Here is a 22843-nt window from a genome sequence, read left to right on the forward strand (position 1 = left end):
GTAATACTGCATTGCTTCTGATGGAAAAATCCCATCACTGTCACACAACACCAGGATATAGTAACAAAAACACTCTGCTACCAGAATGTTTTTCCTGAATGATTTCCTCCAAGCAGATAAACCAAGTGTTCCACTGCTATTCTCAAGACACAAATCTCTTTATTCCATCAGCTGATTCAATTTTCAAATATGATTTTGCCACATTGTTTTGATTTCTTTTCTCTGAACTAATACAGAAAACGTGTCAAACTGCTACAAAAACACTGCAACTTACAACAGACATTTGCATCAAAGTGAAGGGATGGTGAAAGGATGCTGTAGTACAGAAAATGCATTCTTAAAAGGATGTATGGATTTTCATTTTTAAGTGAATCGATGAAAAAGAATACATCCATCCTTAAGGTAATCGACATCACAGCTGTTGTTTCACTTCACAAACAGACCTAATACCTGCTGCTATGTATTTCACTTCAAAAATTAATCAATAAGCACAAATCTTCTCCAAGGTTTATCTGTCTGTAGGGGTGTTTTGGGTTAGGTTTGCTTTGTTTCTTTCTTTACCTGAGTGCACAGACTCGGGAGTGGATCTGTAACTCTGCGTTGGTGACCGAGGAGACAGGTTGTGAGTTGGAGATCCAGGCACGCTTTCTCCAGAAGACAGAGAACGGTTTAGTGAAGATAAACTCCGGCTGGTGTGAAGCAGTGACGCTTGTTTAGTGATCTTCCTCAGCAAAGAACTCTTCTTCTTACTGTGGAAGAGCATTCAGAAGTCGTTTACAAGCCCAAATTTATTTATTTACTTTTATTGGCACATTTCAGTCGAATTTCATAGAATCATAGAATAGTTAGGGTTGGAAAGGACCTTAAGATCATCAGGTTCCAACCCCCTGCCATGGGCAGGGACACCTCGCTCTAAACCATATCACCCGGTACAATTAAAGAGAAAAAGAAAACGAACTGAAAGATGTATCTGCTGATATATATCATCTGAAAATTGATTTGGCAGGATGTCTCCTACATTATGTTGGTTACCACTTAGTTTTCAAGGAGAAACATCAAAACAAACCTTTCCTGACCATCCTTAGTTTTGCTCTTCTTGTTCCTACGAGCCATCTTGGATTTGTAGCTGGCTTTTCGGGCTGGACCAACTTTGATGGATGTGTTCTCAAATGGTGTGGTGGAGATGGACACTTTATTTCCACTCTGTCAGAAACAAGGCACAGAGGCATCGCTTAAAACAGTGCTGTCTGAAGCAGATCTGCAGGCTAAGCAGGTAGGCTGCTAGTTTATTGCTGCCTGCCATTTTGTAATCCTCTGTCAAACTCCATTTTCCCCTTTGCATTTGCAGCTATCATTTATTAAGGAATTGCTGAGAGAGCCCTCTTTAGTCAGGCTTTCACAAATGATTAGCTCAGACCCCAGCTGGTAGGTAAAGCTTCCCAGAGCAGATAGAACACAGCATCTGACCTCTCCCATTGAGATCCCAACTGCCTCAATTTAATACTTGTTATACTTGGAAACTTGAACAAAGTGATATTCTGTCACCAATCCTATTCCCAGTGCTCTGGCTGATGGCAGATGTGAGCATATCAGGCATCTATCATGCTGATTCTGCAACACAGAGCCTGGCTTGTCTCATCTTAAAAAAAAAAAAGGAAAAAAAGGAAAAAATTAATCCTTATAAAATAATTTTTATTGCTTTTCTATTTGCATTCCTGAAGACTTCTGCCTTTTGGAACAGTCCAAACCTTTGGGGTTTATTTCTGTAAATGGATACAGCTCAGAGAAGGTATCAAAACACAAGTCATTTAAATGGATAATTTTAAGACCAACCATTACAAAGCTACTTTTAAATACCAGTAGGTGCTGTGTATGTACTTGTACTTCAGACAATGCCAACTAGATACCTACAATGTTTTAAACAAGTTGGCTTGTTTTTTCCAAGATATAGCAGTGCTGAGTCCCTACCTTCAGAATCAGCTCCACCACTTCTGTGTGCACCAGTCCATTGACTGGCTCGCCATTGACGTGGGTTATTAGATCCCCTTCACGCAGACCTGCTTCATGTGCTGGGCCGCCTTCCTCCACGTGCTGGCAACAAGAAGGGGATGACTGATTTGAGATATGGAATGCACAAGACTGCTGACCAGATCAGACTCAAAGTCCATCCATCTCACCTCTGCTGCAGCCAGAAGGGTGAAAGAAACCACGGACTGGCACAACCAAGCACAAAAATCTGTGCTCTTCCACTCCTCCCCCAGCACCCTGCCGGACTTCTCCCAGCCCATCCATCCAGGATGGTTAAGCTGACCAAGAGACCAGCTCCTCTTAATGAAAAGGCTTAACAACACTTCCAAGTATTTTCAGCACTCGGGAACATTAACTAGATACTCTTGATATCCAGACAAGCATTCAGTCTTTTTCAATTCCTCTGCCATCTCAAATCCAGCATTCTTCCATGGACACACCGGAACCCAAGGCAGCCAACAGTCTTTTAAATAAGACTCTGTGCCAGGTGTTTAGGGATTGCATATCAACCCAAATAGTGCTTCTTTTTCCACTCTCCATCCTTTATTAACCTATTCAACATCGTATCTTTTCCCCCATGAACACAATGCCTTTCCCCATCACTGTTCAGAAGGGTAAGCCTTCTTTACAGTGAGGAGACAGATACACTTGAGAATACTACAACTCTCCCTATAGCCAGAAAGACTACAAATCAGTATCTTGATAAACTCAGCATTTTTTTCAAGGAAAGCAGAGAGAAGCAAGGGGAAAATGCAACTTCAATTGTTTTCTAGGTAAGAATGAGTGTTAAATAATGATCAAAGCATATGAGGTCCAAATTGTCTAATGAAGACAGAGATACAAGGAGAAAAACGAATAACCTCTACCCTGACTCCATTCTCCCTAACTACACAATATAAACAACACTGCTTCGGGGAAAGGATCCTTCTTAGAAGTCATACAGGTTAACAAAAAAGGAACACAGAGCTCAAGTACCAGATCTAATGGGAAGGAAGAGATACAGACATGGAAACCAGATCTTTCAGCACAGCAAAACACTAAGCCAAGAGCTGAATCCCCAGGCAATCAACATAGCAACAGTGATGCTTTAAGGCTTGTAACCAATTCCAAACGACTGCTTGGAAAACCCCAGCAGACCAAAGTGATCAGAAGCTGGCTACAATCACCAACATAGGTCTGAATAAATTAGCTATGAGTGGCCCTCATGCAACAACCCCAATTAGGAGATAGAGGGAATGTACACAGAAACATGCCTTAAAGTATGTGCTACAGGTGAAAGAAGGTGGATTCATGTAACCAGGGAAGAAAGAAGGAAAGAAAGGTTGCTGTGGTGCTGAGATGGGCTTGAAAACCGATACAGGTAAAACCCCAAGTTAGTATTTACTTTGGAAGGGTTTCTCCCACCCCAAAAAAGAAAACAGGGTGTCAAAATACAACTTACAAAGATAAATCCCACACCCCTGGCTAAATGCATTTCTGGCCCTGAGGGTACTCGTTTTAGAAAAGCAGAGACATACCCAGACCATGTGATGCACAGTGTAGATATCACTGTCACCCATATAGACGCGAATGGCACGGAGAGTGAAACCGTATTTCTTTCCAGCCCGATGGATGATGATTGGTGGTTTCAGGTTTGCGATAGCAGGAGAAAAGTCGCGGCTGGGTGAGGAGTCCCTCGAAGATGGGTTGGAGGATAGAGAATGAGGTGACATTGGACTGGCCAATGGAGAACACGTGTGGTGATCTACAGTGATGACACAAAGGTGGGCAAAAATTAGGAAAGCAAGCCTCCAAAAGAGAGAAAATTCTTGTTAGAGAACAGCTAAGAAAAAACCTCTCCCAATGCTCTTAAAGCTGCTGGTCTTCACCAGGGCTGGGTTTGCCTGCAGCTTCAACTAATTCATGCTTTGAAACATGAAAATCAACAGTGTTCCCAAAAAGCACATTTGGAGGTGTGTATTTAACACAGCAGCACTGCTTGCCTAGGCTTACGGTTGGGTCACAGTGTTTACTTCTCTTTCAGGGATTTACAACCCATCGTATTTGCTTTAGGCACAATTCTGGAACACCCCCTTTTCAAGGCTATGACATATTATCCTTCTCCAAAAGATCAGGTAGTCTCTAGATCTTGGTGCAAGTTATATGTTGGAGCTGAGATGAACCAAAACCAGTTAGCATTCACACAAAAAAATCAGTAGGCAGTCAGACAACAACCACTTCCAGGTAGTTTTGACAGTGTTTTAAATTCACTGCTCTAATAAAATAGCTACTGTAGGGACTCCGTTACTGAAAAAACACCACAAGTGCATTTTAGAGTGTGTTTCTCAGCTGAACAGCCAAGGGCTGGGCTATCGGCTAACCTATCTGACCCTGCTTGCTCGTGGAACAACATCCACTTTTAAAAATACAAAGCAAATACACAACTCTTGTTTTAAAGTGAAGCTAGTCAGCATCAGTAAAATCAACCCAAAGAGCAGGAATACTAAATGAAGCTGTAAAATGTAATCTCTAATCCATTAAGAAACACCTGCTGAATTGCCCAGCACATATTTACCTGGCAGACGACAGCAGCTCTGGAGGAACCTTTACTGGGTGATTAAATACACATTTTAGAGGTTTTCATGAGGCAGTTTCTAGTTTGAAAAGCAACCAATGCCCAAACCACAAGAAATGTAATGTGCATCACCATGACAGTGCCAAGAAGCAGTTGCATACCTGCCTCCAGCTCCCCATCTGAGAGGGCAAGGCACTGCTCTGCCAGCAGGTTCTGCTGGGTTGGTGCTCGTGGACAAGCTGTAATTCCCTATGCCCACTTAGGCAGGAACAGGTACAGCCCTGGAAACACAGCATGGTCTTATCCTCTGGAAAAAGGGACAAAGTCCTTGTTGGGGAGAGCCTCCTGCTGAACCGGTCTGTCACAGCTTGGCATGGCTGGGCTCACTAGAATTTACCACCTGACATGAGGAATTGTCAAGATCTGGCTCTACTTGGAGACAGAGCCGGGCCAACGAGGTGAGCTATTCAGCAATGACTCACTTTGTGAGTCACTCACACCATTGAACTCCTAAACACTTATCTCAAACAAGTTACCTGGAGTTACTGAAACTTCCTGGTGCATGAAGGCACCAGACACCTTCAGTTCCCACACAGCGCTGCAGTTAGCATGTGACCCCCCAAAATAGTACTCTGAGGGTTAAAATTGTCCCATGTCTCTATACCTCCTTGCTGCACCATTGTCTAGAGACCAGCTAGGAACCAATTTGAACAAAACTAGGGTGAGAATAAGGCCCAGCTGCCATTTGCAGAAGCTGCAGTCAGACCACACACACAACGCTCCTGTCTGTGGCAAAGCAGTACTCATTATCCTGCTGAGGAGTAAATATTAAACCGATTGTAAAAGTTAGATCTCTCCCCTCCTGCCAGCAAGGGCATTATTCCAGAAGAGCAAATGGGGAGGCTCTGTCTGCACACCTTTTGTTCAGTGCTTGCAGATTCTGACAATGCCTCACCCGAGGCATTCCTTACCTGAGGGAATCAGGAGAGACAAGGCAGTAGCGGATGCTGATTTAATCACTTTATTGATAGGTCTTGAGGTACGTTTCTCCCCTGATTCCCCAGAGAGCAACCTGTGTCGTGCCCGCCGCACTGCCAAATCGCTGATGGCTTTTGGAGTGGTAAAGTCTGGGCCTTCATTGCTATTACTGCGAGCTCGTGGATCAGAGAAATCTGCAGTGCTCCCAGCTACAGTTTAAATTAAAACAGATTAGAACCACAGGGAATTCCTAACAGTCTATTCCCCTACAGGCAAAATACATTAAATCAAAGTCATGTTTACATGAAGTCCAAGAGTAAATTTTCCTAAGAAGAAACCCCAGGGCTTGAATTTTTATTTACAGAAATGGTGTTATTCTGAATACAGAAAATTAGCAGCTTCTGTTCTGTTGGAAAAGCTCGCTAATGAAATCACGTTGCTGAGTAGCAGTTACATGAATCCTAACGCTGCGGTGCAGTTCTGCAGGCAAGTCATTTCAATGGGATCGTTCACAGATGAAAACAGCTTTATGGGAAGTGCTCCAGTTTTACAACCAGCAAGAACTGTCAATCTTTAAGTTAAAAATGCCTGTAGTAGAAGAGCCAGATTCTACTGGAGCTGCACATAAAAAATCCATTTTAAGAGAATATTAAAGTACTAAAATCGGGGAAAGTACAAATGTGGATTGCAAAGACAACCTTAATTTGCCCCCTTCTGTGCACCACTGCAATTAGTCTTAAATTACTTAGCCTGCTATAATTATATATAAAATGCAAAATAAGCTTGAAAATCAGACTGGGCATGTAACAATGCTGAGGGCTGAAGGTGCTGTACTCATGCTCAGTGCCTCAGTTCCCCATCTGATGCCTTCAAGGGGCTCTGTGAAAATACATTAATTAGAATTTACAAGGTGCTTAGAAATGAAAGTGATGAGCATCACAGCAAGTCCACAAGGGAAATTAATCATTCTGTCTTCAAAAGCAAATTTTAAGCAGCGTGCAATAAATAAAGCCTTAGGGCCACATTTTGAGCAATGAGGACAGAACAAAACATTGATCATCGTTATTTAAGTGGGCACCACTGCTCTGCATACTAAGTCAAGCAGGAAGTACCATGAAAATAAAAATTCAAAGCACCATTCCCATAGACCTCAGTACGAGATGCGTGTTCCACATTTAACAGCCACAGAGCTTCAAATAAGGCTCCCAGACAAAGAAGAACCCAGAATCGGAGGCTCTGTGTGAAAAGGCTGTGATAAACATTAGCAGAGCACTTCAAGACAGTGACAGGAATGAAATCCTTTCTTGCAGTTCCCTGCCTCTGACTTAACTGTGCAGACTGGGGACACTGAAGCAATGGTATCCCTGAATCCCAGATTAAAGACTGCTCTAAGGCATTAGGCTCAGGGGAGCAGCTGCCCAGGGAAGCTTCGTTTTTTTGCCTATTTCAACTTATAGATATTTGCATTTATAATTAAAGTGTTCTCCCAATATTTAGTGCATGTTTCTGGTCTTTTAGTATGAAATTGAGAAACTAAGGTTCCCCTATGGCACCTATGTCATCCAAGTATGTGGTACCTTACTTCCTTCATTCCTACACCTCCTCTCATGGGTTAATGGAGTACATGATGGCAGCACTGGGCCTGTTCTGGAAGGACGAGCCAAAGCGGAAAATGGGTCAATTTTGAAGGAATTTCACAGACTGGATTGCAGAAGAGGAATAATGAGATGTGGGGTTCTTTGGCTTTAGTCTGGAGGTGAATTTCCTCTAAGGCATTTCCACCTTCTGCTAGCAATTCACCATCACATCTGCCCAGTGCCCTTCACTTTGTCCTTGTCCAGTCTTGCTGCCATTCTGATTCCCTGCCCACTACTCATTCCGCCTCCTTTCCATCCTCAATGCATCCACAATTGCTTTGCCTGCTTGTTCTCAGGCTCTCCCACCAACTTGTTTATTTTCTTACCCAGCTAATCCTTGTTCTTTAACACTACAATCCAGTTCTTCCCCTAAATATGCCTTCCTTCTCAAATACAATCACAGAACCATAGAACCGTTTGGATTGGAAAGGACCTTAAGATCATCTAGTTCCAATCCCCTGCCATGGGCAGGGACTCCTCACACTAGGTCATGCCATCCAAGGCTCTGTCCAACCTGGCCTTGAACACTGCCAGGGATGGAGCATTCACAACCTCCCTGGGGAACCCATTCCAGTGCCTCACCACCCTCACAGTAAGAAACTTCTTATAGCTGACTTAAATCTCCCCTGCACAGGTTTGAACCCATTCCCCCTTGCCCTATCACTATAATTCCTAATGAAGAGACTCTCTCCAGCATCCTTACAGGTCCCTTTCAGATACTGGAAGGCTCCTATGAGCCCCAACTTTCTCAGCCTGTCTTCACACGGGAGGTGCGTGAGCCCACTTTATTGTCCTCGTGGCCTCCTCTGGACTTGTTCCAACAGTTCTGTGTCCTTTTTATGTTGAGGACACCAGAACTGCACACAATACTCCAGGTGAGGTCTCATGAGAGCAGAGTAGAGGGGCAGGATCACCTCCTTCGACCTGCTGGTCACACTCCTTTTGATGCAGCCCGGGATACAGTTGGCTTTCCGGGCTGTGAACCAACCTGCCAACCTTCTATTCAACTTCTCCAATCTCTTCCATTGGTCCAAACTGGCTTTTATTTTTTTGTCCTTACTGCTTCCCACCAGTTCCCAGCTGTTCCTCTGGTCTCAGAAACAGGCAGCTTTGTCCTTTGCCTTCCTGGTGCCCTGAAATGGTCAGCAGCTGGGGACACTCAGCACCTGGAGCCCAGCCCTGCACTGCAGCAGCCCAGGGCACCATTACATGGAAGGTCCAGCTCAGGCAAGGGCTGGAGAATGGCCCCAGGACAGTCAAAGCTTCTAAGAAGTCAAAACCTGGCTTCTGAGACCCACTCTACTAAACTCAGAATGCACTTTATTAAGCCTGCAACTGAGCTCAATTTTGGGATATTTGACTGAGACAGCAAGTAGCACGTCCCTGACACAAACCTCACACCCTAGCGAATTTCAAGTCTCTACTCCAAAAGTTTTTGGTAGATGAAACCATAGGAAACAGGGATCTGTTAATGTGGCTGATACCCATATTCTCCAGCTCCAACTCAGCAGTGATCTGCTCTGATGAATGCATAAAATGATGGTGCCTTAGGTAGGCACACAGTGGTTGTAAGGAGGCATAGATCATATGGGTCTCAAGCACGAGAAGACCTTAATAATTTGAAGTGCCAGGACTGAAATATAAGATGTAATTTTGAAGAGATTAAACCACTGATGTTAGTTCAAAGTCAAGCACATCCACAAAACTATACTAAAATAGCCACTTTGCAAGAGACATTTACATCATCTACCAACCAGATCCACAATTTTACAGTTAATGTCTGAAAGCTAAGAGGGCTTTCTTGGGGACCACAACACCATCACACCAAACACATACCTGTCAACGTTGAGGCACTGCTGACAGCCGTGGAGGGGGTGGTGGGTCCAGCATCACTTTCCAGCTGCAGCTCCTGCTCAACAGGCTGTTCTGGAATGGGCACCGGCAGCCCTTCCCGCGACTGCACGGTGGATAAGAGCATCCCCTCAGACTGTGGTCTTTTGAGAAGAGTTCCCTCATCCTCAGTGGAGATGGCAAAACGGGGCATATCGAGAAGCCCCGAGCAGCGCCGGCGGACGGTCAGGGGTGGGCTGGAGTCACTCTCCGTGTGTGAGGATTCAGACATAGACAAGCGCTTACGCAATCTAAGGGAAAAAACCAAGACCGAGCCCCTCAATCAAGTTAGGAGGATACTGAACTATAAAGAGTGAGAATAGCACACAGACCCAACTCATAAAGTTGGGGCCAATTTAGGGTGAAGCTAGGAGACTGAGCTACATCATTAGGACCTAAAATAGCACAGACTTGGGGCACCACCTGAGTTTAGATTTCCAGTATATTCCATTGTTAAGCTTCTAAGAGAGGAAGGAATAATGCCAAAGAAAAGTACAGTTCAATGAAGATGATATTAAAGATTATAAAAGTCACAATTACAAAATGCAAATCATCATCCATGTTCTTTGGGGAATTAGATGGCTTTTTCTCTCAAAGTTGCTGTGAATCTGAAGCCAAGAAGGCCTGATGCAAGATGCACGTGAGCTAAGAGTGTAATCTATAACTTTCTTCTTTTTTTTGTTTTCCTTTTATTTAATCTTGTAATGCCAATCAGGAGTCGCACAAAATGTGACACAACCATTTTTTAAGGAAAGGTTGACAATTATTTCAGGAATGCTAGAAACATGGTGGATATCCAAAATCTGGGTATTAATATATTTTACCGACATTTGTTATTAGAAGACAAGAGGCTTTTGGATATTCTGAGCTTTAGAAACTTTGGACTTTGCTAATATTTTCTCTCGTTTGTGACAAATGGTAAAAGTCTGGCCACACTACACTGTGGATTCACTGATGTTTAAGAAACAACTGCTGTTGGGACATTTCTGATGCAACTAGTCGTTCCACAGACTAAAGCCTTACTTAAGGTTGTAATTCCTTTACATTCATTCGAAGTACTTGGCTTAAACTTAGGAGATGTTAGTACTTAACCAGATACATTTAAGGACCATATCGCTTCTATGCATTGATTTTATGACAAGGATGGTGAAACACTTGCACAGGTTGCCCAGAGACACGCCACATCCCTGGAAACGTTCAAGGCCAGGTTGTGTGAGGCTTTGAGCAACCTGGTCTAGTGGAAGGTGACCCTGCCCACAGCAGATGGGTTGGATTAGATGATTTTTAGAAGTGTTTTTCAACCCAAACCATTTTATGATTTTCAGCTATTTATTCCAGGCTTCACCTGTGGAAATACATCGTGTGAAGCACCCCAGACCTAACACTGGTCAGAGAAAGCTTTGGCGCAGGTCAGATGCTATGAGAAACCAGAAGGCTTGGTTCTACAGAACTTACATTTCAGGAGACCCAATCACCCAGCTGCGGTCTCGGCTCTTCAAGCCACCAAGGCTGTCGAGTCTGTCATCTTTTTCTTCACTCAGACTCCGTTTAGTTGGTGGCGGAGTCTTCCTCTCTTCATGGATGGAAAGACGTTCCATGCTGCTGTACACCTGCACACAGCAAAAGATCCTTCTATACAGAGAAAACAAACCTATGTAGCCTTTTCTCATGAAGGGGAATAATCTCAAAATGAAAGATACTCCCCAAGGGCATGAACTTGGCGATGTTCTTTAACTAAATAACACAGGTCAGATGTGACATGCTCGAAGTGTGTCAAGGAGGAAAGGAACAAGGCAAACTTCAGAAACACTGAACATGCTTTTCTACAACAGCATCCAACACCTCTCCCCTGAAAACAGCCCAGCACACCACAGAAATCCCAAGACTTTTTGAAACTACTTGATTTTAGTTTTTAACCATTTTTAAACTCAAGAGATATTTCTAAAGTAGGCTCCACAAGTCTTGAAGGCTGGCATCCGGATCTTGAAATCTCGCTACACAAATTCAATTTGGTGATAGGCATCATGCTCATGACCCCATTTCATTATCATCAGTCTATCAGCATTGCCCCAAGCTTATTTCAGAACAAAAAAGTCCTGTCCTCCTCAAGGAATCTACTATAATGCTGACAGCTTAATGAAAGTGCCTTTCTTGGTTTTACAGCCGTCTTTAAATAATTAAATGATTAAGCAAAAAAATCCATCCTTTTAAAACTACACTTGACTGTGGACCTAATTTACATAAGAAGAGATTAATGAAAATAATGTTATTAAAAATTCAGAGCATCAACAAGATAACTATTAATAAATCATATGGCTGAATTGTCAGACAAGAACTTCAAAATATAATGAGCCTTTTATGCCTCCCACATTACAAATGCTGTATAATTTCCCAGGTCTTAGAATAAATTCATTAAAAGTGAACTTTTTCTCTTTGTGGCAAAAAAACTGAACCCTAAAGAAAAGCTTCAGTCTAGAAGATGAATAATACTCATGGTGAAAAAAGGCAGGAAAAAAGAAACCCTTACGTACTCACTACAACTTTTTCAATACCCCAACTAATCCTCAGGTCCAATTTTGAACATACTTTTGGCGATATAAATCAGGAGCAACGCCATAAAATTAATGGTAACTGTTACTTAAACCACTGTAGCCCAGCTGAGGACAAAGAGGGACAAACTGGTGCTTCAAAATCTGAGTTCAGTGGTGGAAATCTAGAGGAACTGTCATGACAAGCTGAAATATCTGTCAGAGGTTCTAAGTACAATTCCTACTCCCATCTCATTAAGAAGACAATTCATAGTGACCTGACCTCTAACCAGCGTTTCTTCTTCCTTTTGCCCCACCACAAACATACTTTATTTTATCCAATGTAACAGTGGAGTTGTACTACTCTGAAGTGTCCAGAATTCCAGCTTTTTATCTCCAACCACCTGAATGAGAGACCTGAACCACCCACACAGACCTGAATCCAGAAAGCATGGCTAGAGGGGACCTCCTCAGGTCTTCTTGTCCATTTCCCCACCTCAAAGCAGAGCCATGTCTCTTCTAACACCTGACAGATGTTTCTCTAACCTGTTCTTAAAAGCTGGCAGAGATGGAAATGCTCCAAATTCCCCAGGCAACCCACATCAGGGCTTAATTATTGTTCCACATTGGAAATTACTCCTTACAGTCTATCATATACATCCTTTGTGCCCATCATTTTGTATCAGGTCTGTGTAGAACAGGAAGACCACTGTACTTTCATTCAAGCAGTTATGTATTTGGAAACACATTAGGTTTTATGTTTTGTAGATCTCAGATCATTCTTATTGCTTTCCTCTGGACTCTCTTTTACTGGTCCCTGTTTATTATCAAGAACATTGCCCAGAACAGGACGGAGTATCCCAGATGTGGCCCTCCTAGCACTAAGCACATGGAAAGGATTTCTTCATTCCCCTTGCAGATATTATGCCCAGTATGGCAATTGCCTTTTTGCTTCAATAAGTTGGCACATCTAACTCATGATACGCTATATGCCCAGATCCTTCTCCTTCAAACTATCACCTCACCTTTTGTTCCTCAGGCTGTATTTGAGATAATAAACAACAACAGAGGTGCAAGCTTCACTTGTGCTCTTACTATATGGGATCTCTTGGATTTTAGACCCTTATTCCAAAATGCCAGAATCAATTTTCATCCTAATACTATCTTGTTACCTACTGGAAGACTCTTTCAGAATGACACTGTTCAAAGAAAATAAGCTTTGGATACTACCTAAGCCAGCATCCAAGTCATTAGGAAAAACATCAAACTATGAGAGACAGAAGAGACCTCTGCATATTACTGAAATACGAGGAAATACAAAACCTTATTCTCCAATTATTCTGGTACTCACCTTCTAATAGGCCACAGATTATCACAGAATAAACAACATACACAGTTCTTCTTTCCTCAGTTTATACTAAAACAGCGTGCAATCCCCAAACATATGAACTGTATGACTAAAATCTACCTCATATGAAGCAATGAAGCTGTGTTCCTCTCTTTCAACAAGTCAGCATGCTCCTACCTTGCTGAACCTTGGCGAGCATGAGGAAAACTGCCGAATTTCCACATGATCATCATCATTTGTGTCCTCCTCTTCTTCCGAATCCAGGTGTTGGTACCGTTCTGAACGGGCTGTGAACAAGGCATGGCACAGGCCATCAGTGCAAGGACTGGTGGTAACTCTCACACATCAAGCATCCCTACTTGTCTGTTTACCAAGAACTTTGAGTGCTCATATACCATGCAGGGTATTTTCCTTAATAACGAAGCATACCCAGCTAGTTTTGCTTATTCTGTAGTTAGCAGTGCAGGATACCTCCTTCCTACTGAATTTATCTTATATCATCAGCTGTATCAGATTCTAAAAGCAGCTGGTACTCAGCAGGTGTCTAATCCTGCAGCCCCTTTGTGGTAGGGATATTTCTTCTCGACAGCAAACAATCACATGGAAGGAAACACTGAAACAATTCACTGTTTGTTTCCAATAGACGGCTTTTTGACTGCACAAAGTCTGTCCTGCAACCAAGCTTTCTTGACCAAAATAAAAATATTTACCCCCTAAAATATTTCCTCTTCTCTCTCCTACAACTAGCAAAAGGATAAGGTTTTGTTAAAGAAAACAGGCAAGCAGTCAAGTTGCAAAGCTATTTTTTACTGCAAAAATCTCAACTGCCTCCTAAAAGAGATGTTGTGCTTTGAGATTTGCAGCACTGGATTTCTAAGCCAGCCGCATTGGATTTTGAGGGGTGGGTGTTAATAAGTTTGGCTATAGAAGGCTGATAGCTATACTGAGCCAAATTTGCTGCACTCTATCAGCCAGAAAGCTACTTCTATAAATTCTACATTTTCCTGCATTAGGGTCTATAACAGCAACACCAACCATTATCAGCGTCTGTGTGAGATATTCCCTGATGTCAGAATTCCAGCCTTCATAAAGGACTCACATCAAAGGCACCCTGATAACCTGCTCAGCATGCCTGGGTGTTTGGGGAGTTTGCCATCATCCCTACTTGACAGACCCAGTGATTTGCACCACTGAATGTTACGTGGTGCTTTTACCCAGCAGGATCCACTCACAGCTGCTGCATTGTGCTTCTCCCAATGACTGACCCAACGCAGTGACCAGAGCTCAAGTTTCAGTGTCCAGTAAGTCCAGTTAGTGGTGGGAACACACCACCACCTTGGTTCCTACATGTATGTGATACCAGTACAACCCGAATCTATGCAAATCACACCTCAGCCCCTCTGCACAGCTTGACTGAAGTTGCTCTCTGCAGCAAGTACACTGAGACTTATCAAATTATCTTTCTCTCCATCCTACTCTTAACCTAAAAACCTATTCACCAACTGGAAGAGCACTATCTAAACAGGATCATTGCTCCTGCAGCATGGCAGCAGAGGGCTTGGAGGCAGGCTGACTTTCTTCCTCTCTCCCTGAGCACAGCACAGGAGCACAGAAACACAGATGCGCTCCACATGGAGTTAGCCAGACCCACAGATCTAGGAGAAGGATGGAAGAGATTCCACTGAAGTAAGGCAAAAGTTTCCATAGTTCAGGGAACTTAAATAGCCTAGTATCATCCTGTGCCGCAGCTGGAGTTGGGGAGAGACCCCTGCCTTGACCAGTGACAAGCCCAAGCCCTTTCCACCTGCTCAGCTCCCAAAGCCAAACGAGGAAAGCTGGGGAACAGAGGCTCTGGGCACAGAGACCTCTCCATCCCTCACATGACACTCCTCCCTCCTCTCCCAAGAGCACTGACTGTCTGGTCCTTATCTGGAAATACCAGGAATCCTACATAGCATGGATACCACGGCAGTTCCCAGACATTTATACACACCAGACAGGCACTTCACTTCATATCTCATTAGAGTTAGTAACACTAAAATAAGGTGATACACTTGCAGTGAAAATAATTGAAATTACTTCAAATAAGAATGTTCCCTACATACTTGTCTGCAAGGGTTAGGGCCTGTTTGTTTTATTTAAAGAAATATTGGCTGAAAACAGCCACTAGGGATAGATAATAGTGCTCAAAAGCTCAAGAAAGTTGCATTTACCAAATGCTTTGGAGGTATTGTAAGAAACCCAGCATACCAACTGCAGTACCTCTCACTGCAGGGCCATGGCTGGCAGGACCACAGGCACCAGTGAAAAGCCAACTGACTTCAGCAGCAGCATTTCTTCATTTAAAATTCATTTGCTTTCAAAGAAACCTTACCTGGCATTGAGCAGAAACCTACAAAAGCAACTTCCATCAAGTGTTTCATTCCATTTCTACCAATGACTTATCTAATAATTTCAAAAATGAAATATGCACAAACCCCAGGATGCCATTTAGGCTGAATCTTTAGCCTTACTGTCAAAATAGCTCGTGTCATCCTCAGATTCCAACTGTGGGATGAATTCAGCTTTCTGTCGAAGTAATCCATTCCAGTCCAAATCTTTAAAGAACCGATGCTGTTTCACTTCAAAGGCACTACCTGAAATAAAGCATCTTTCATTGCAGAGTATTTCTATCAGCATTTGCATAATGTGAAAAAACAAACCCTAAAAATATCAAGAGCCTAAAAGAATGTGCCCAAGTACAATTAAGTACCTGGAGTCCATTTTCCAAGAATTTTGAGTAACGACTTATCCTTTCATCAAAGTGGTGATATAGGATAAAATCTGAACAAGATTTCCTCCTTCCCACCTCCTCCTCTTGTTTAACGTCAATACATGAGTAAACTGGCTGGAAAACAGCATCTGCTGTTACATTCCATGCAAGTGCAAGATTAAGAACTAATTAACATCTTAATTTAAAATTTCCAAGCTCTAAATATCTTCTTGTTCATAGCTGAATGAAGAGCAGACTCAGAAAGCACTTAGCATGAGTGGCTCCACTGTCATGAATAAACTCATTCATGTGCTTAAAACAAGGCAGGGGCTCACCTATCTTCCTGAATTAGTACCTTTTGATATTAAGCTCAGAAGCCTGGGTACCCAGAAGGGAAAACTGGGAATTATCAGTCTACCAGCATATGCTTTTTTTTTTTTCCAAATGAAATTAATATTCATAAAAGATGCTACTGTCTTTCTTTAAAAAGAATATAGCAGAGGAAAAGAGATAAAAGGTTTGCTGAGTGCCAGTGGCACTGTAAGATGCCAAGCGGAACAGCAGTCTCAGCATTACAGGTATATAAGGAATCAAAAAATCAGTCCATCAACTCATTTCGTAAGGCAAGAAACTCGACATCTTTTGCATGACAGCAACATCTTTCAAGTACATGGATTTGAAGCAAAGAAGAACATGTGAAAACCATCTGATATCATTATTAATTCATGATCTATTCAGCACCCTTGTGTGCACATGTGTTAAGTTGCTGAATACATGTGCCTTTTGGAACTGCGATACATCCGAGTTTTTATTTTATCCTTAAAGTGTAGTTTCCAACTGAAAATCTAAAATTAAATCAAATTAAGCAAATCAACAGAACAGCCAACCTGTGCTGTGAAGCCACAGAATTGCACACATTATTTTAAAACAAGAGTGTAGCTACAGATTATTTTTGGTAACTCACTAGCAGCAAATGAGAAGCGTCAGCTTGTAAAACTGCAAATCTGACATTAACATACAGAAAGATGGATGTGCACATCTGAATTTGCCAAAGACATTATCAGATTTTTTTTTGTATGTTTGGGAAATTTCACAATACAAGCCTCTAGGAATGAGAAAGTTTTCGTTTATTTCATTACACCCAGGAATTCACATCCATGTAAGGGATTAAGCCCCTAGTCAAAAAGAACTTCAAAGAGATCTGATTATACACTGTTCAAATGGAGACAACAACCCTCAAGCCTTTAATAGAACAGCACAAAATTGAGCAGTTATATTGGCAAGCTGATGGTGCCCCTTTCTTGTTTGCCAAACAAGACAGTAATATCTGTCTGACTCATGTACAGTCTACACTAATTCTCAGAGCTTTATCACACAAGATTCACTGAACCCAGTACAAACGGTTTCCCAGTTCTAGATGAGCATTTTTCAGCATGGGTGGGTATGCATCACTGGCAAGGTAGATTCTTTTCCTCCTTCTGGGTAATACTTTCCTATGCACAAGGTTCCTACCTGTTCCCATTCTTTCCAAAGGATTTTGGCGAAGCAGCTTAGAAATGAGGTCCTGAGCATCTGGTGGCAGTGCATCATCACCTTCTGGCCAGGCAATTTCATCTGGAGACAAAAAGAGACTTGACATTTTCTACCAGCTTCATGACTGATTTGAATAGCCATTCACAAGCCTATACCTTAAAATGCAGTGCTCAAGTACTGCCCCAGCATCGCAAATACCCTGAATTCAGCAGCTTGCATACTTAATGTAATTCAAGCATTGACATTTTCCAAAATGCATAAAATTCAGCATCAGCTAAAGCTGCTGTCAATCAAAGCAGTGCTAGTGGAGGAAAAAAAGCAGTAAGAACTCTATTAATAAAGTATGAAATGGGACTTCCATGACAATCCATAAACAAAGACACTGACAATACTGCGGCTGTATCTTGTGCCTGCACATTCCAAGCTTGTACTTGGAACAGAGAGAACAATTCACAGGTAACATTTCCATGCATCATATTTAGCTCCTTGCTGAAATTTGTTTTTTACAAAGGACATTTGCCAAGTGTGTTAAAAATTTACTGTTTCAGAAAGTATTCCCAATAGGAAATGTTTTTACTGGCATATTCACTGAGAGAACACAAGGCAATCATTTGTCCAACTCCATGCAGGAGACAGGTTTAAAAAGCCATAAGATGTGAAGGTACTGAGTACAACAGCTTCAATGTGCTTTGCTTAGACCATCCTTTTTATTTTGTCTATACAACAATTACCAATTGACTGACATTTGCATCTAGAGAAGAAATAACCAAAATCAAACTGAATTATACCAGTTGGCGGCTGCTCCTTTCATATTCTTCATCATTTAAGTTAAAAGATGGGATGGAAAACATCCTCAAATACTTTTCCCTAATCCCACAAGCATCTGCATGACTCCTACACCATGCACAATGAAAGAGCTATCTAGCAAGACATTAAGCAACTCAACAACTCTTGATAGCTGAAATCAGACAGATGCTACTTTGACACAGAAAGATAAATGTTTCAAAATTAAAAGCCATTATTTTATACCTAGTCCTTTCTGTCTAAACTGTGGATCCTCGGTATTTTCACAGCACATTCTGAAACCCCGTCGGAGACAGAACAGAAACTTACCACTAATCACTTGTCCAAACAGCTCTTCAGGTGTGTCCCCAAAGAAAGGAACACAGCCAACTAGAAACTCATACAGGATAACTCCCATGGCCCACCAGTCCACAGGCTTCCCGTAGCCCTGGCGCAGGATCACTTCTGGTGCAATGTATTCTGGAGTACCACAGACCTCAAGAGAAACACAAGAAAGCAATTAACTTAAAAACTGCCAAATTCACATCAAGGTTTATTCTTGTCTTTTTTCTCTCCCCCCCTAGAGCACTACAAGGAAGTTATTAATGTTCTGCCACTAAGCACTTTATGCTGTGAACTACCTTCCATTGGAGCAAGAGTCTGTATTTGAGGAACACATTACCTACACATAAATGATATCACATAATATAAAATGTTCCTCGTGTGGACATGCCAGCTAAGGAGTTTTTTGGTGCACATACAGTAAAGCATATGGGAAAAATGCACATTCTGTGTGTATAGGTCTGTCTGCTTGATGGATGTCTACTGGCACAGCTACAGCTATAAGGAACTCAGTTTTGACAAACCTCTTGCATCTCTGTGCTAGCAGAACCTAGTTTCACAGATGCAGGATTAGCAGCACAGCATGATTACACACTCCAGCATTTAAACCTGGGAGGTACCTCTGGCAGAGACAAAGGCTAAGGAAATCATACTGGAAGGTCTAAGTTGCCTGAGTCTGGGAAACAGCAACAGTATAGTTGCAACACTGCAAAGTGCAAGGCCATGATCTTGTGACCAAAGAAGTTCTGCTAGAAAAAAACATAATCACTCAGAAGCAAAGGCAAAAATGCCACAGGGTGATTATGAATTAATATTTGGCACAGCTAAGAAAGAAAATTCAGCTGTGATTTGAGGTATTTTCAGAAGAGGGAAGTATATTTTAATACCGTTCTACAACGCATGGTGAACCTGCATCCAGAAGAGTACATTTCCTGCCAACTATGACCAGAAAATAGCAACTCAAGCTGAAGAAGGTGCACAGAAGTACTGCTCATTCATCAATGGAAAATCTGTCTTGTTACCAAGAAGAATTTTGCTGGTAAAGCCCAGCAAAATGGAGACTAAGGAGAAAAATGACCCTCAGTAAACATCATGGGGATAAAACCCAATGTTTAAGCCATCAGACAAAATCACAAGAAACGTACAGGAACTTGCCATGAACTCTCTAAGCACCAGAAGGGGGAGACCGTGGAACAACCTTCCAGCAAAATCTGTACTATGACTCTAAACCAACATCTGTTCACACCTGCACTGCTGCCTGGACCACATTTTCATTACCCTAAACTAGGAGCTGAAGTGCACCACTCCAAAATGTGAAGCTGAAATACCAAAAGATGCCAATTTATGCACAAACATGAGAACAGACTTGTGTCTTCACCTCCTACTCTACAACACAGAGCACAGAATCAAGGCATAGAGGGAGTGCTATAAAATCCCATTCTAACCTAAGAGAATCTTGCATCTGATCCCACATCAACAGACAAAATTTTTCAGCTTACCTGCTTGTCCAGGAATTCCCTGGTATCCTTCTCAATGTGTCCCTCATAAAGATTAGTTGTAAGACTCATTAACCCAATTTTAGACAGTCCAAAATCTGTTAGTTTAATGTGACCCATGGAAGTTATCAGGAGACTAGAAGAAAGAGAAGCAGCAAAATAATCCAACATTCAATTAATTGCTTCCTAAAAGCAATTTATAAAAAAGAACATAGGATAATGCTAAGCAAGTTCTCAGTGTTACATCCCCATCAAACACCTGGAAGGAACCTCCTATTAACTATAGGGCAGCCAAGGCAACTAGAAATCAGACTACACCTTCTGCCATAATTTCATCAGTGTAGCAACAGCTTTGAAATAGTACCTGAAGACATTCTTCCCACCCTTTCTCAGTGTCCATCTGGTTCTACATCAGTAACAAGAGACTTCATAAAACCTCCTACATGTCAGATGCCACTGAAGATCTCTGTTGTCTCTAGCTCCCGTGTCCCCTTGCCTATAGAGAAAGACCCTAAAGAACTGTCTCTCTCCAGAGGAGGGCCACGAGGATGATCAGGGGACTGGAGCACCTCCCATATGAAGATCGGCTGAGAAAGTTGGGCCTGTTCAGCCTGGAGAAGAGAAGGCTGTGTGGAGACCTCATAGCAGCCTTCCAGTATCTGAAGGGGGCCTGTAGGGATGCTGGGGAGGGACTCTTCATTAGGGACTGCAGCGATAGGACAAGGGGTAACGGGTTAAAACTTAAACAGGGAAGTTTAGATTGGATGTAAGGAGGAAATTCCTTCCTGTTAGGGTGGTGAGGCACTGGAATGGGTTGTCCAGGGAGGTTGTGAATGCTCCATCCCTGGCAGTGTTCAAGGCCAGGCTGGACAGAGCCTTGGGTAACACTGGTTTAGTGTGAGGTGTCCCTGCCCAGGGCAGGGGCATTGGAACTAGATGATCTTAAGTTCCTTTCCAACCCTAACTATTCTATGATTCTATGATTATGAAGAGCTAGAGACTTACTTATCAGGTTTCAGGTCACGGTGAACAATCCCATAATTGTGTAGGTACTCCAGTGCCAGAACAGTCTCAGCAAAATACATCCTCGCCATATCAACAGGTAATGCACCAATGTTCTTGAGAAGTGTGGCACAATCACCTCCTAAGAAAGAAGTTGAAAATACGGCACAATGAAAGAACAAGTCATGAGGCTCAATCTCAACTCCCTCAGCCTGAATTCTAAAGCTCTCTGTACATTTTCTCTTGAGCTTCATTTAAATATTAAAATCTTAGGAAAATCTAGATCCATGTATGTTGGGCATGCCTGCTCAAGAACTGTACAGATGACATTTCCAAACCATTAAGCAAGCCTTGAAGAAAGGGCAATTCATGACTGTCTGGCCTCTATAAATTTCTTTGCTCCCCACCACTGAGACACATAATACTTCTGATATACAAGCTTCTTCAAATAGTAAGTAAACACCTCTACAACTACTAATTGGCTCTCCCTATGCATGGGGAGGCAGCCTTGCCTTTGAACACAGTGAGAGTCATGAAAATAAGTTTGTGGGTGCCTGATTCAAGCTTTTTAAGGAACACTGCCCACACACTTCATTTGACCTTCATCTCTACTTACAAATAGAAATCCATATTAAAGTTTTTTATGCCAATACATCTGTTTTCATTCCACTAATTTATCTGAAAGAGCACTGATACAATAACTACAAGCTCATTTCTCATAAACATTCAGCCAAGCAAGGCAGGCATAAGAAATTAATCCTATCCAGCAGTGGAAATATATTGCTTACAGTAAGATACAGAGATAAAATAAAATCAGATAATATTCCAAAGAATAAGCAAAACAAACAAAAAACCCCAGCATGAAATAGCACTGTAATTTAAATACGGCTGCTCAAGAATAAAGACTATGTCGCTTGGCAATGTTTCTTAACTGCCTTTTTTCTAACTGCAATGCCAAGCAAACATGCTATGGATCTATCCCTGCCATCCCAAAGGAGAGAGAAAGGATTTCTCTCCAATGAGGACTGAAAGTCCATGCTTACTTGTGACCCCAGCATTGTAGCTTTATGTTTCCTCAGCTGCACTGCAATCATGTTGTATCAGACACAGAGATTCACAAATGGAGTGTCTCCTTATCCTCCTAAACTGTACTGGTGGTAGAATGAGTCATTTCACTGGCTCAGTCCGAAGCAATCTATACACTCCTGCCTGAAAGGGCATCACAACTTCCCCTGCAACTGCAGGGCTAACCAAGGTCCCTTTGCAGGTGACAACCATACCTTCCACATACTCCATAACCATGCACAGGTGGCGCTTGGTCTCAAAGGAGCAGAACATGCTGACCACAAAGGGGTTCTCAGCGAAAGTCAAGATATCTCTCTCCACAAAAGCCTGCTGGATCTGGTTCCTCAAAATTAGGTTCTGTTTGTTGATCTTCTTCATGGCAAAACGTTGACGGGTGGTCTTGTGTCGCACCAGATACACGGCTCTAGAAAACCACATACCAAGAGGAAAAGTTCCATTTTCAGTTCAAACCTGTTTGCAACTGGGTTATTTTTTTGCTTGCTTGTTGGTTGGTTGGTTTTGTTTGGGGTTTTTTCTAAACAGTGATTGTAACTGCTTTGGAGAGATCCTGACAGACTTATCTGCAACTCCATGTCAGTGCCAAGCTCCCCCTGAAAAGAAGGAACCCCGTGATGCTTCCTTCCAGAAGCTATTCTGTCTTCTTGAACTAAGCAGCATTTTTGCTGATATGACTGATGAAGTATTTCAGACACAAATGTCACAAACTTCCTTAAGCAGCATTGCAGAGGCATGTAATTTTCAACACTACAGTCATCATTCCACTTAAAAAAAAATGGTCCAAAATGTATGGAATCAGCACAATTTCTTTCCCAGCTCCATAAAATTAATTTGACTCAACACTGTCACCAGGGATTTCCTTCAGTAAAGTATCGGTTACATTTCCATC

At 42.2% G+C, this 22843-nt stretch overlaps 1 protein-coding gene across 16 annotated transcripts in view; it reads right to left on the reverse strand.

Annotated features, from left to right (window-relative positions):
• MAST2 (microtubule associated serine/threonine kinase 2) overlaps positions 1-22843 on the reverse strand; it is a 201268-nt gene that overhangs the window by 4176 nt on the left and 174249 nt on the right. For 15 of the 16 annotated variants that reach the window (XM_061344957.1, XM_061344956.1, XM_061344954.1 and 12 more), the window contains 14 exons: positions 22152-22360; positions 20875-21013; positions 19873-20005; positions 18362-18527; positions 17228-17329; positions 15477-15599; positions 13141-13250; positions 10543-10697; positions 9034-9338; positions 5554-5769; positions 3546-3772; positions 1969-2091; positions 1067-1203; positions 562-749 (listed from right to left, as the gene is read on the reverse strand). In XM_061344957.1, the coding sequence (XP_061200941.1) occupies positions 562-749; positions 1067-1203; positions 1969-2091; positions 3546-3772; positions 5554-5769; positions 9034-9338; positions 10543-10697; positions 13141-13250; positions 15477-15599; positions 17228-17329; positions 18362-18527; positions 19873-20005; positions 20875-21013; positions 22152-22360 (2333 nt within the window). The remainder of the gene's footprint in view (positions 1-561; positions 750-1066; positions 1204-1968; positions 2092-3545; positions 3773-5553; positions 5770-9033; positions 9339-10542; positions 10698-13140; positions 13251-15476; positions 15600-17227; positions 17330-18361; positions 18528-19872; positions 20006-20874; positions 21014-22151; positions 22361-22843) is intronic. The other variant, XM_061344962.1, reaches the window with a different exon arrangement.

This window comes from Neopsephotus bourkii, unplaced genomic scaffold (genome assembly GCF_033783945.1).
Source record: "Neopsephotus bourkii isolate Nb327-2 ecotype Australia unplaced genomic scaffold, CSIRO-AGI_Nbou_v1 NB_234, whole genome shotgun sequence".
Taxonomy (NCBI): domain Eukaryota; kingdom Metazoa; phylum Chordata; class Aves; order Psittaciformes; family Psittacidae; genus Neopsephotus; species Neopsephotus bourkii.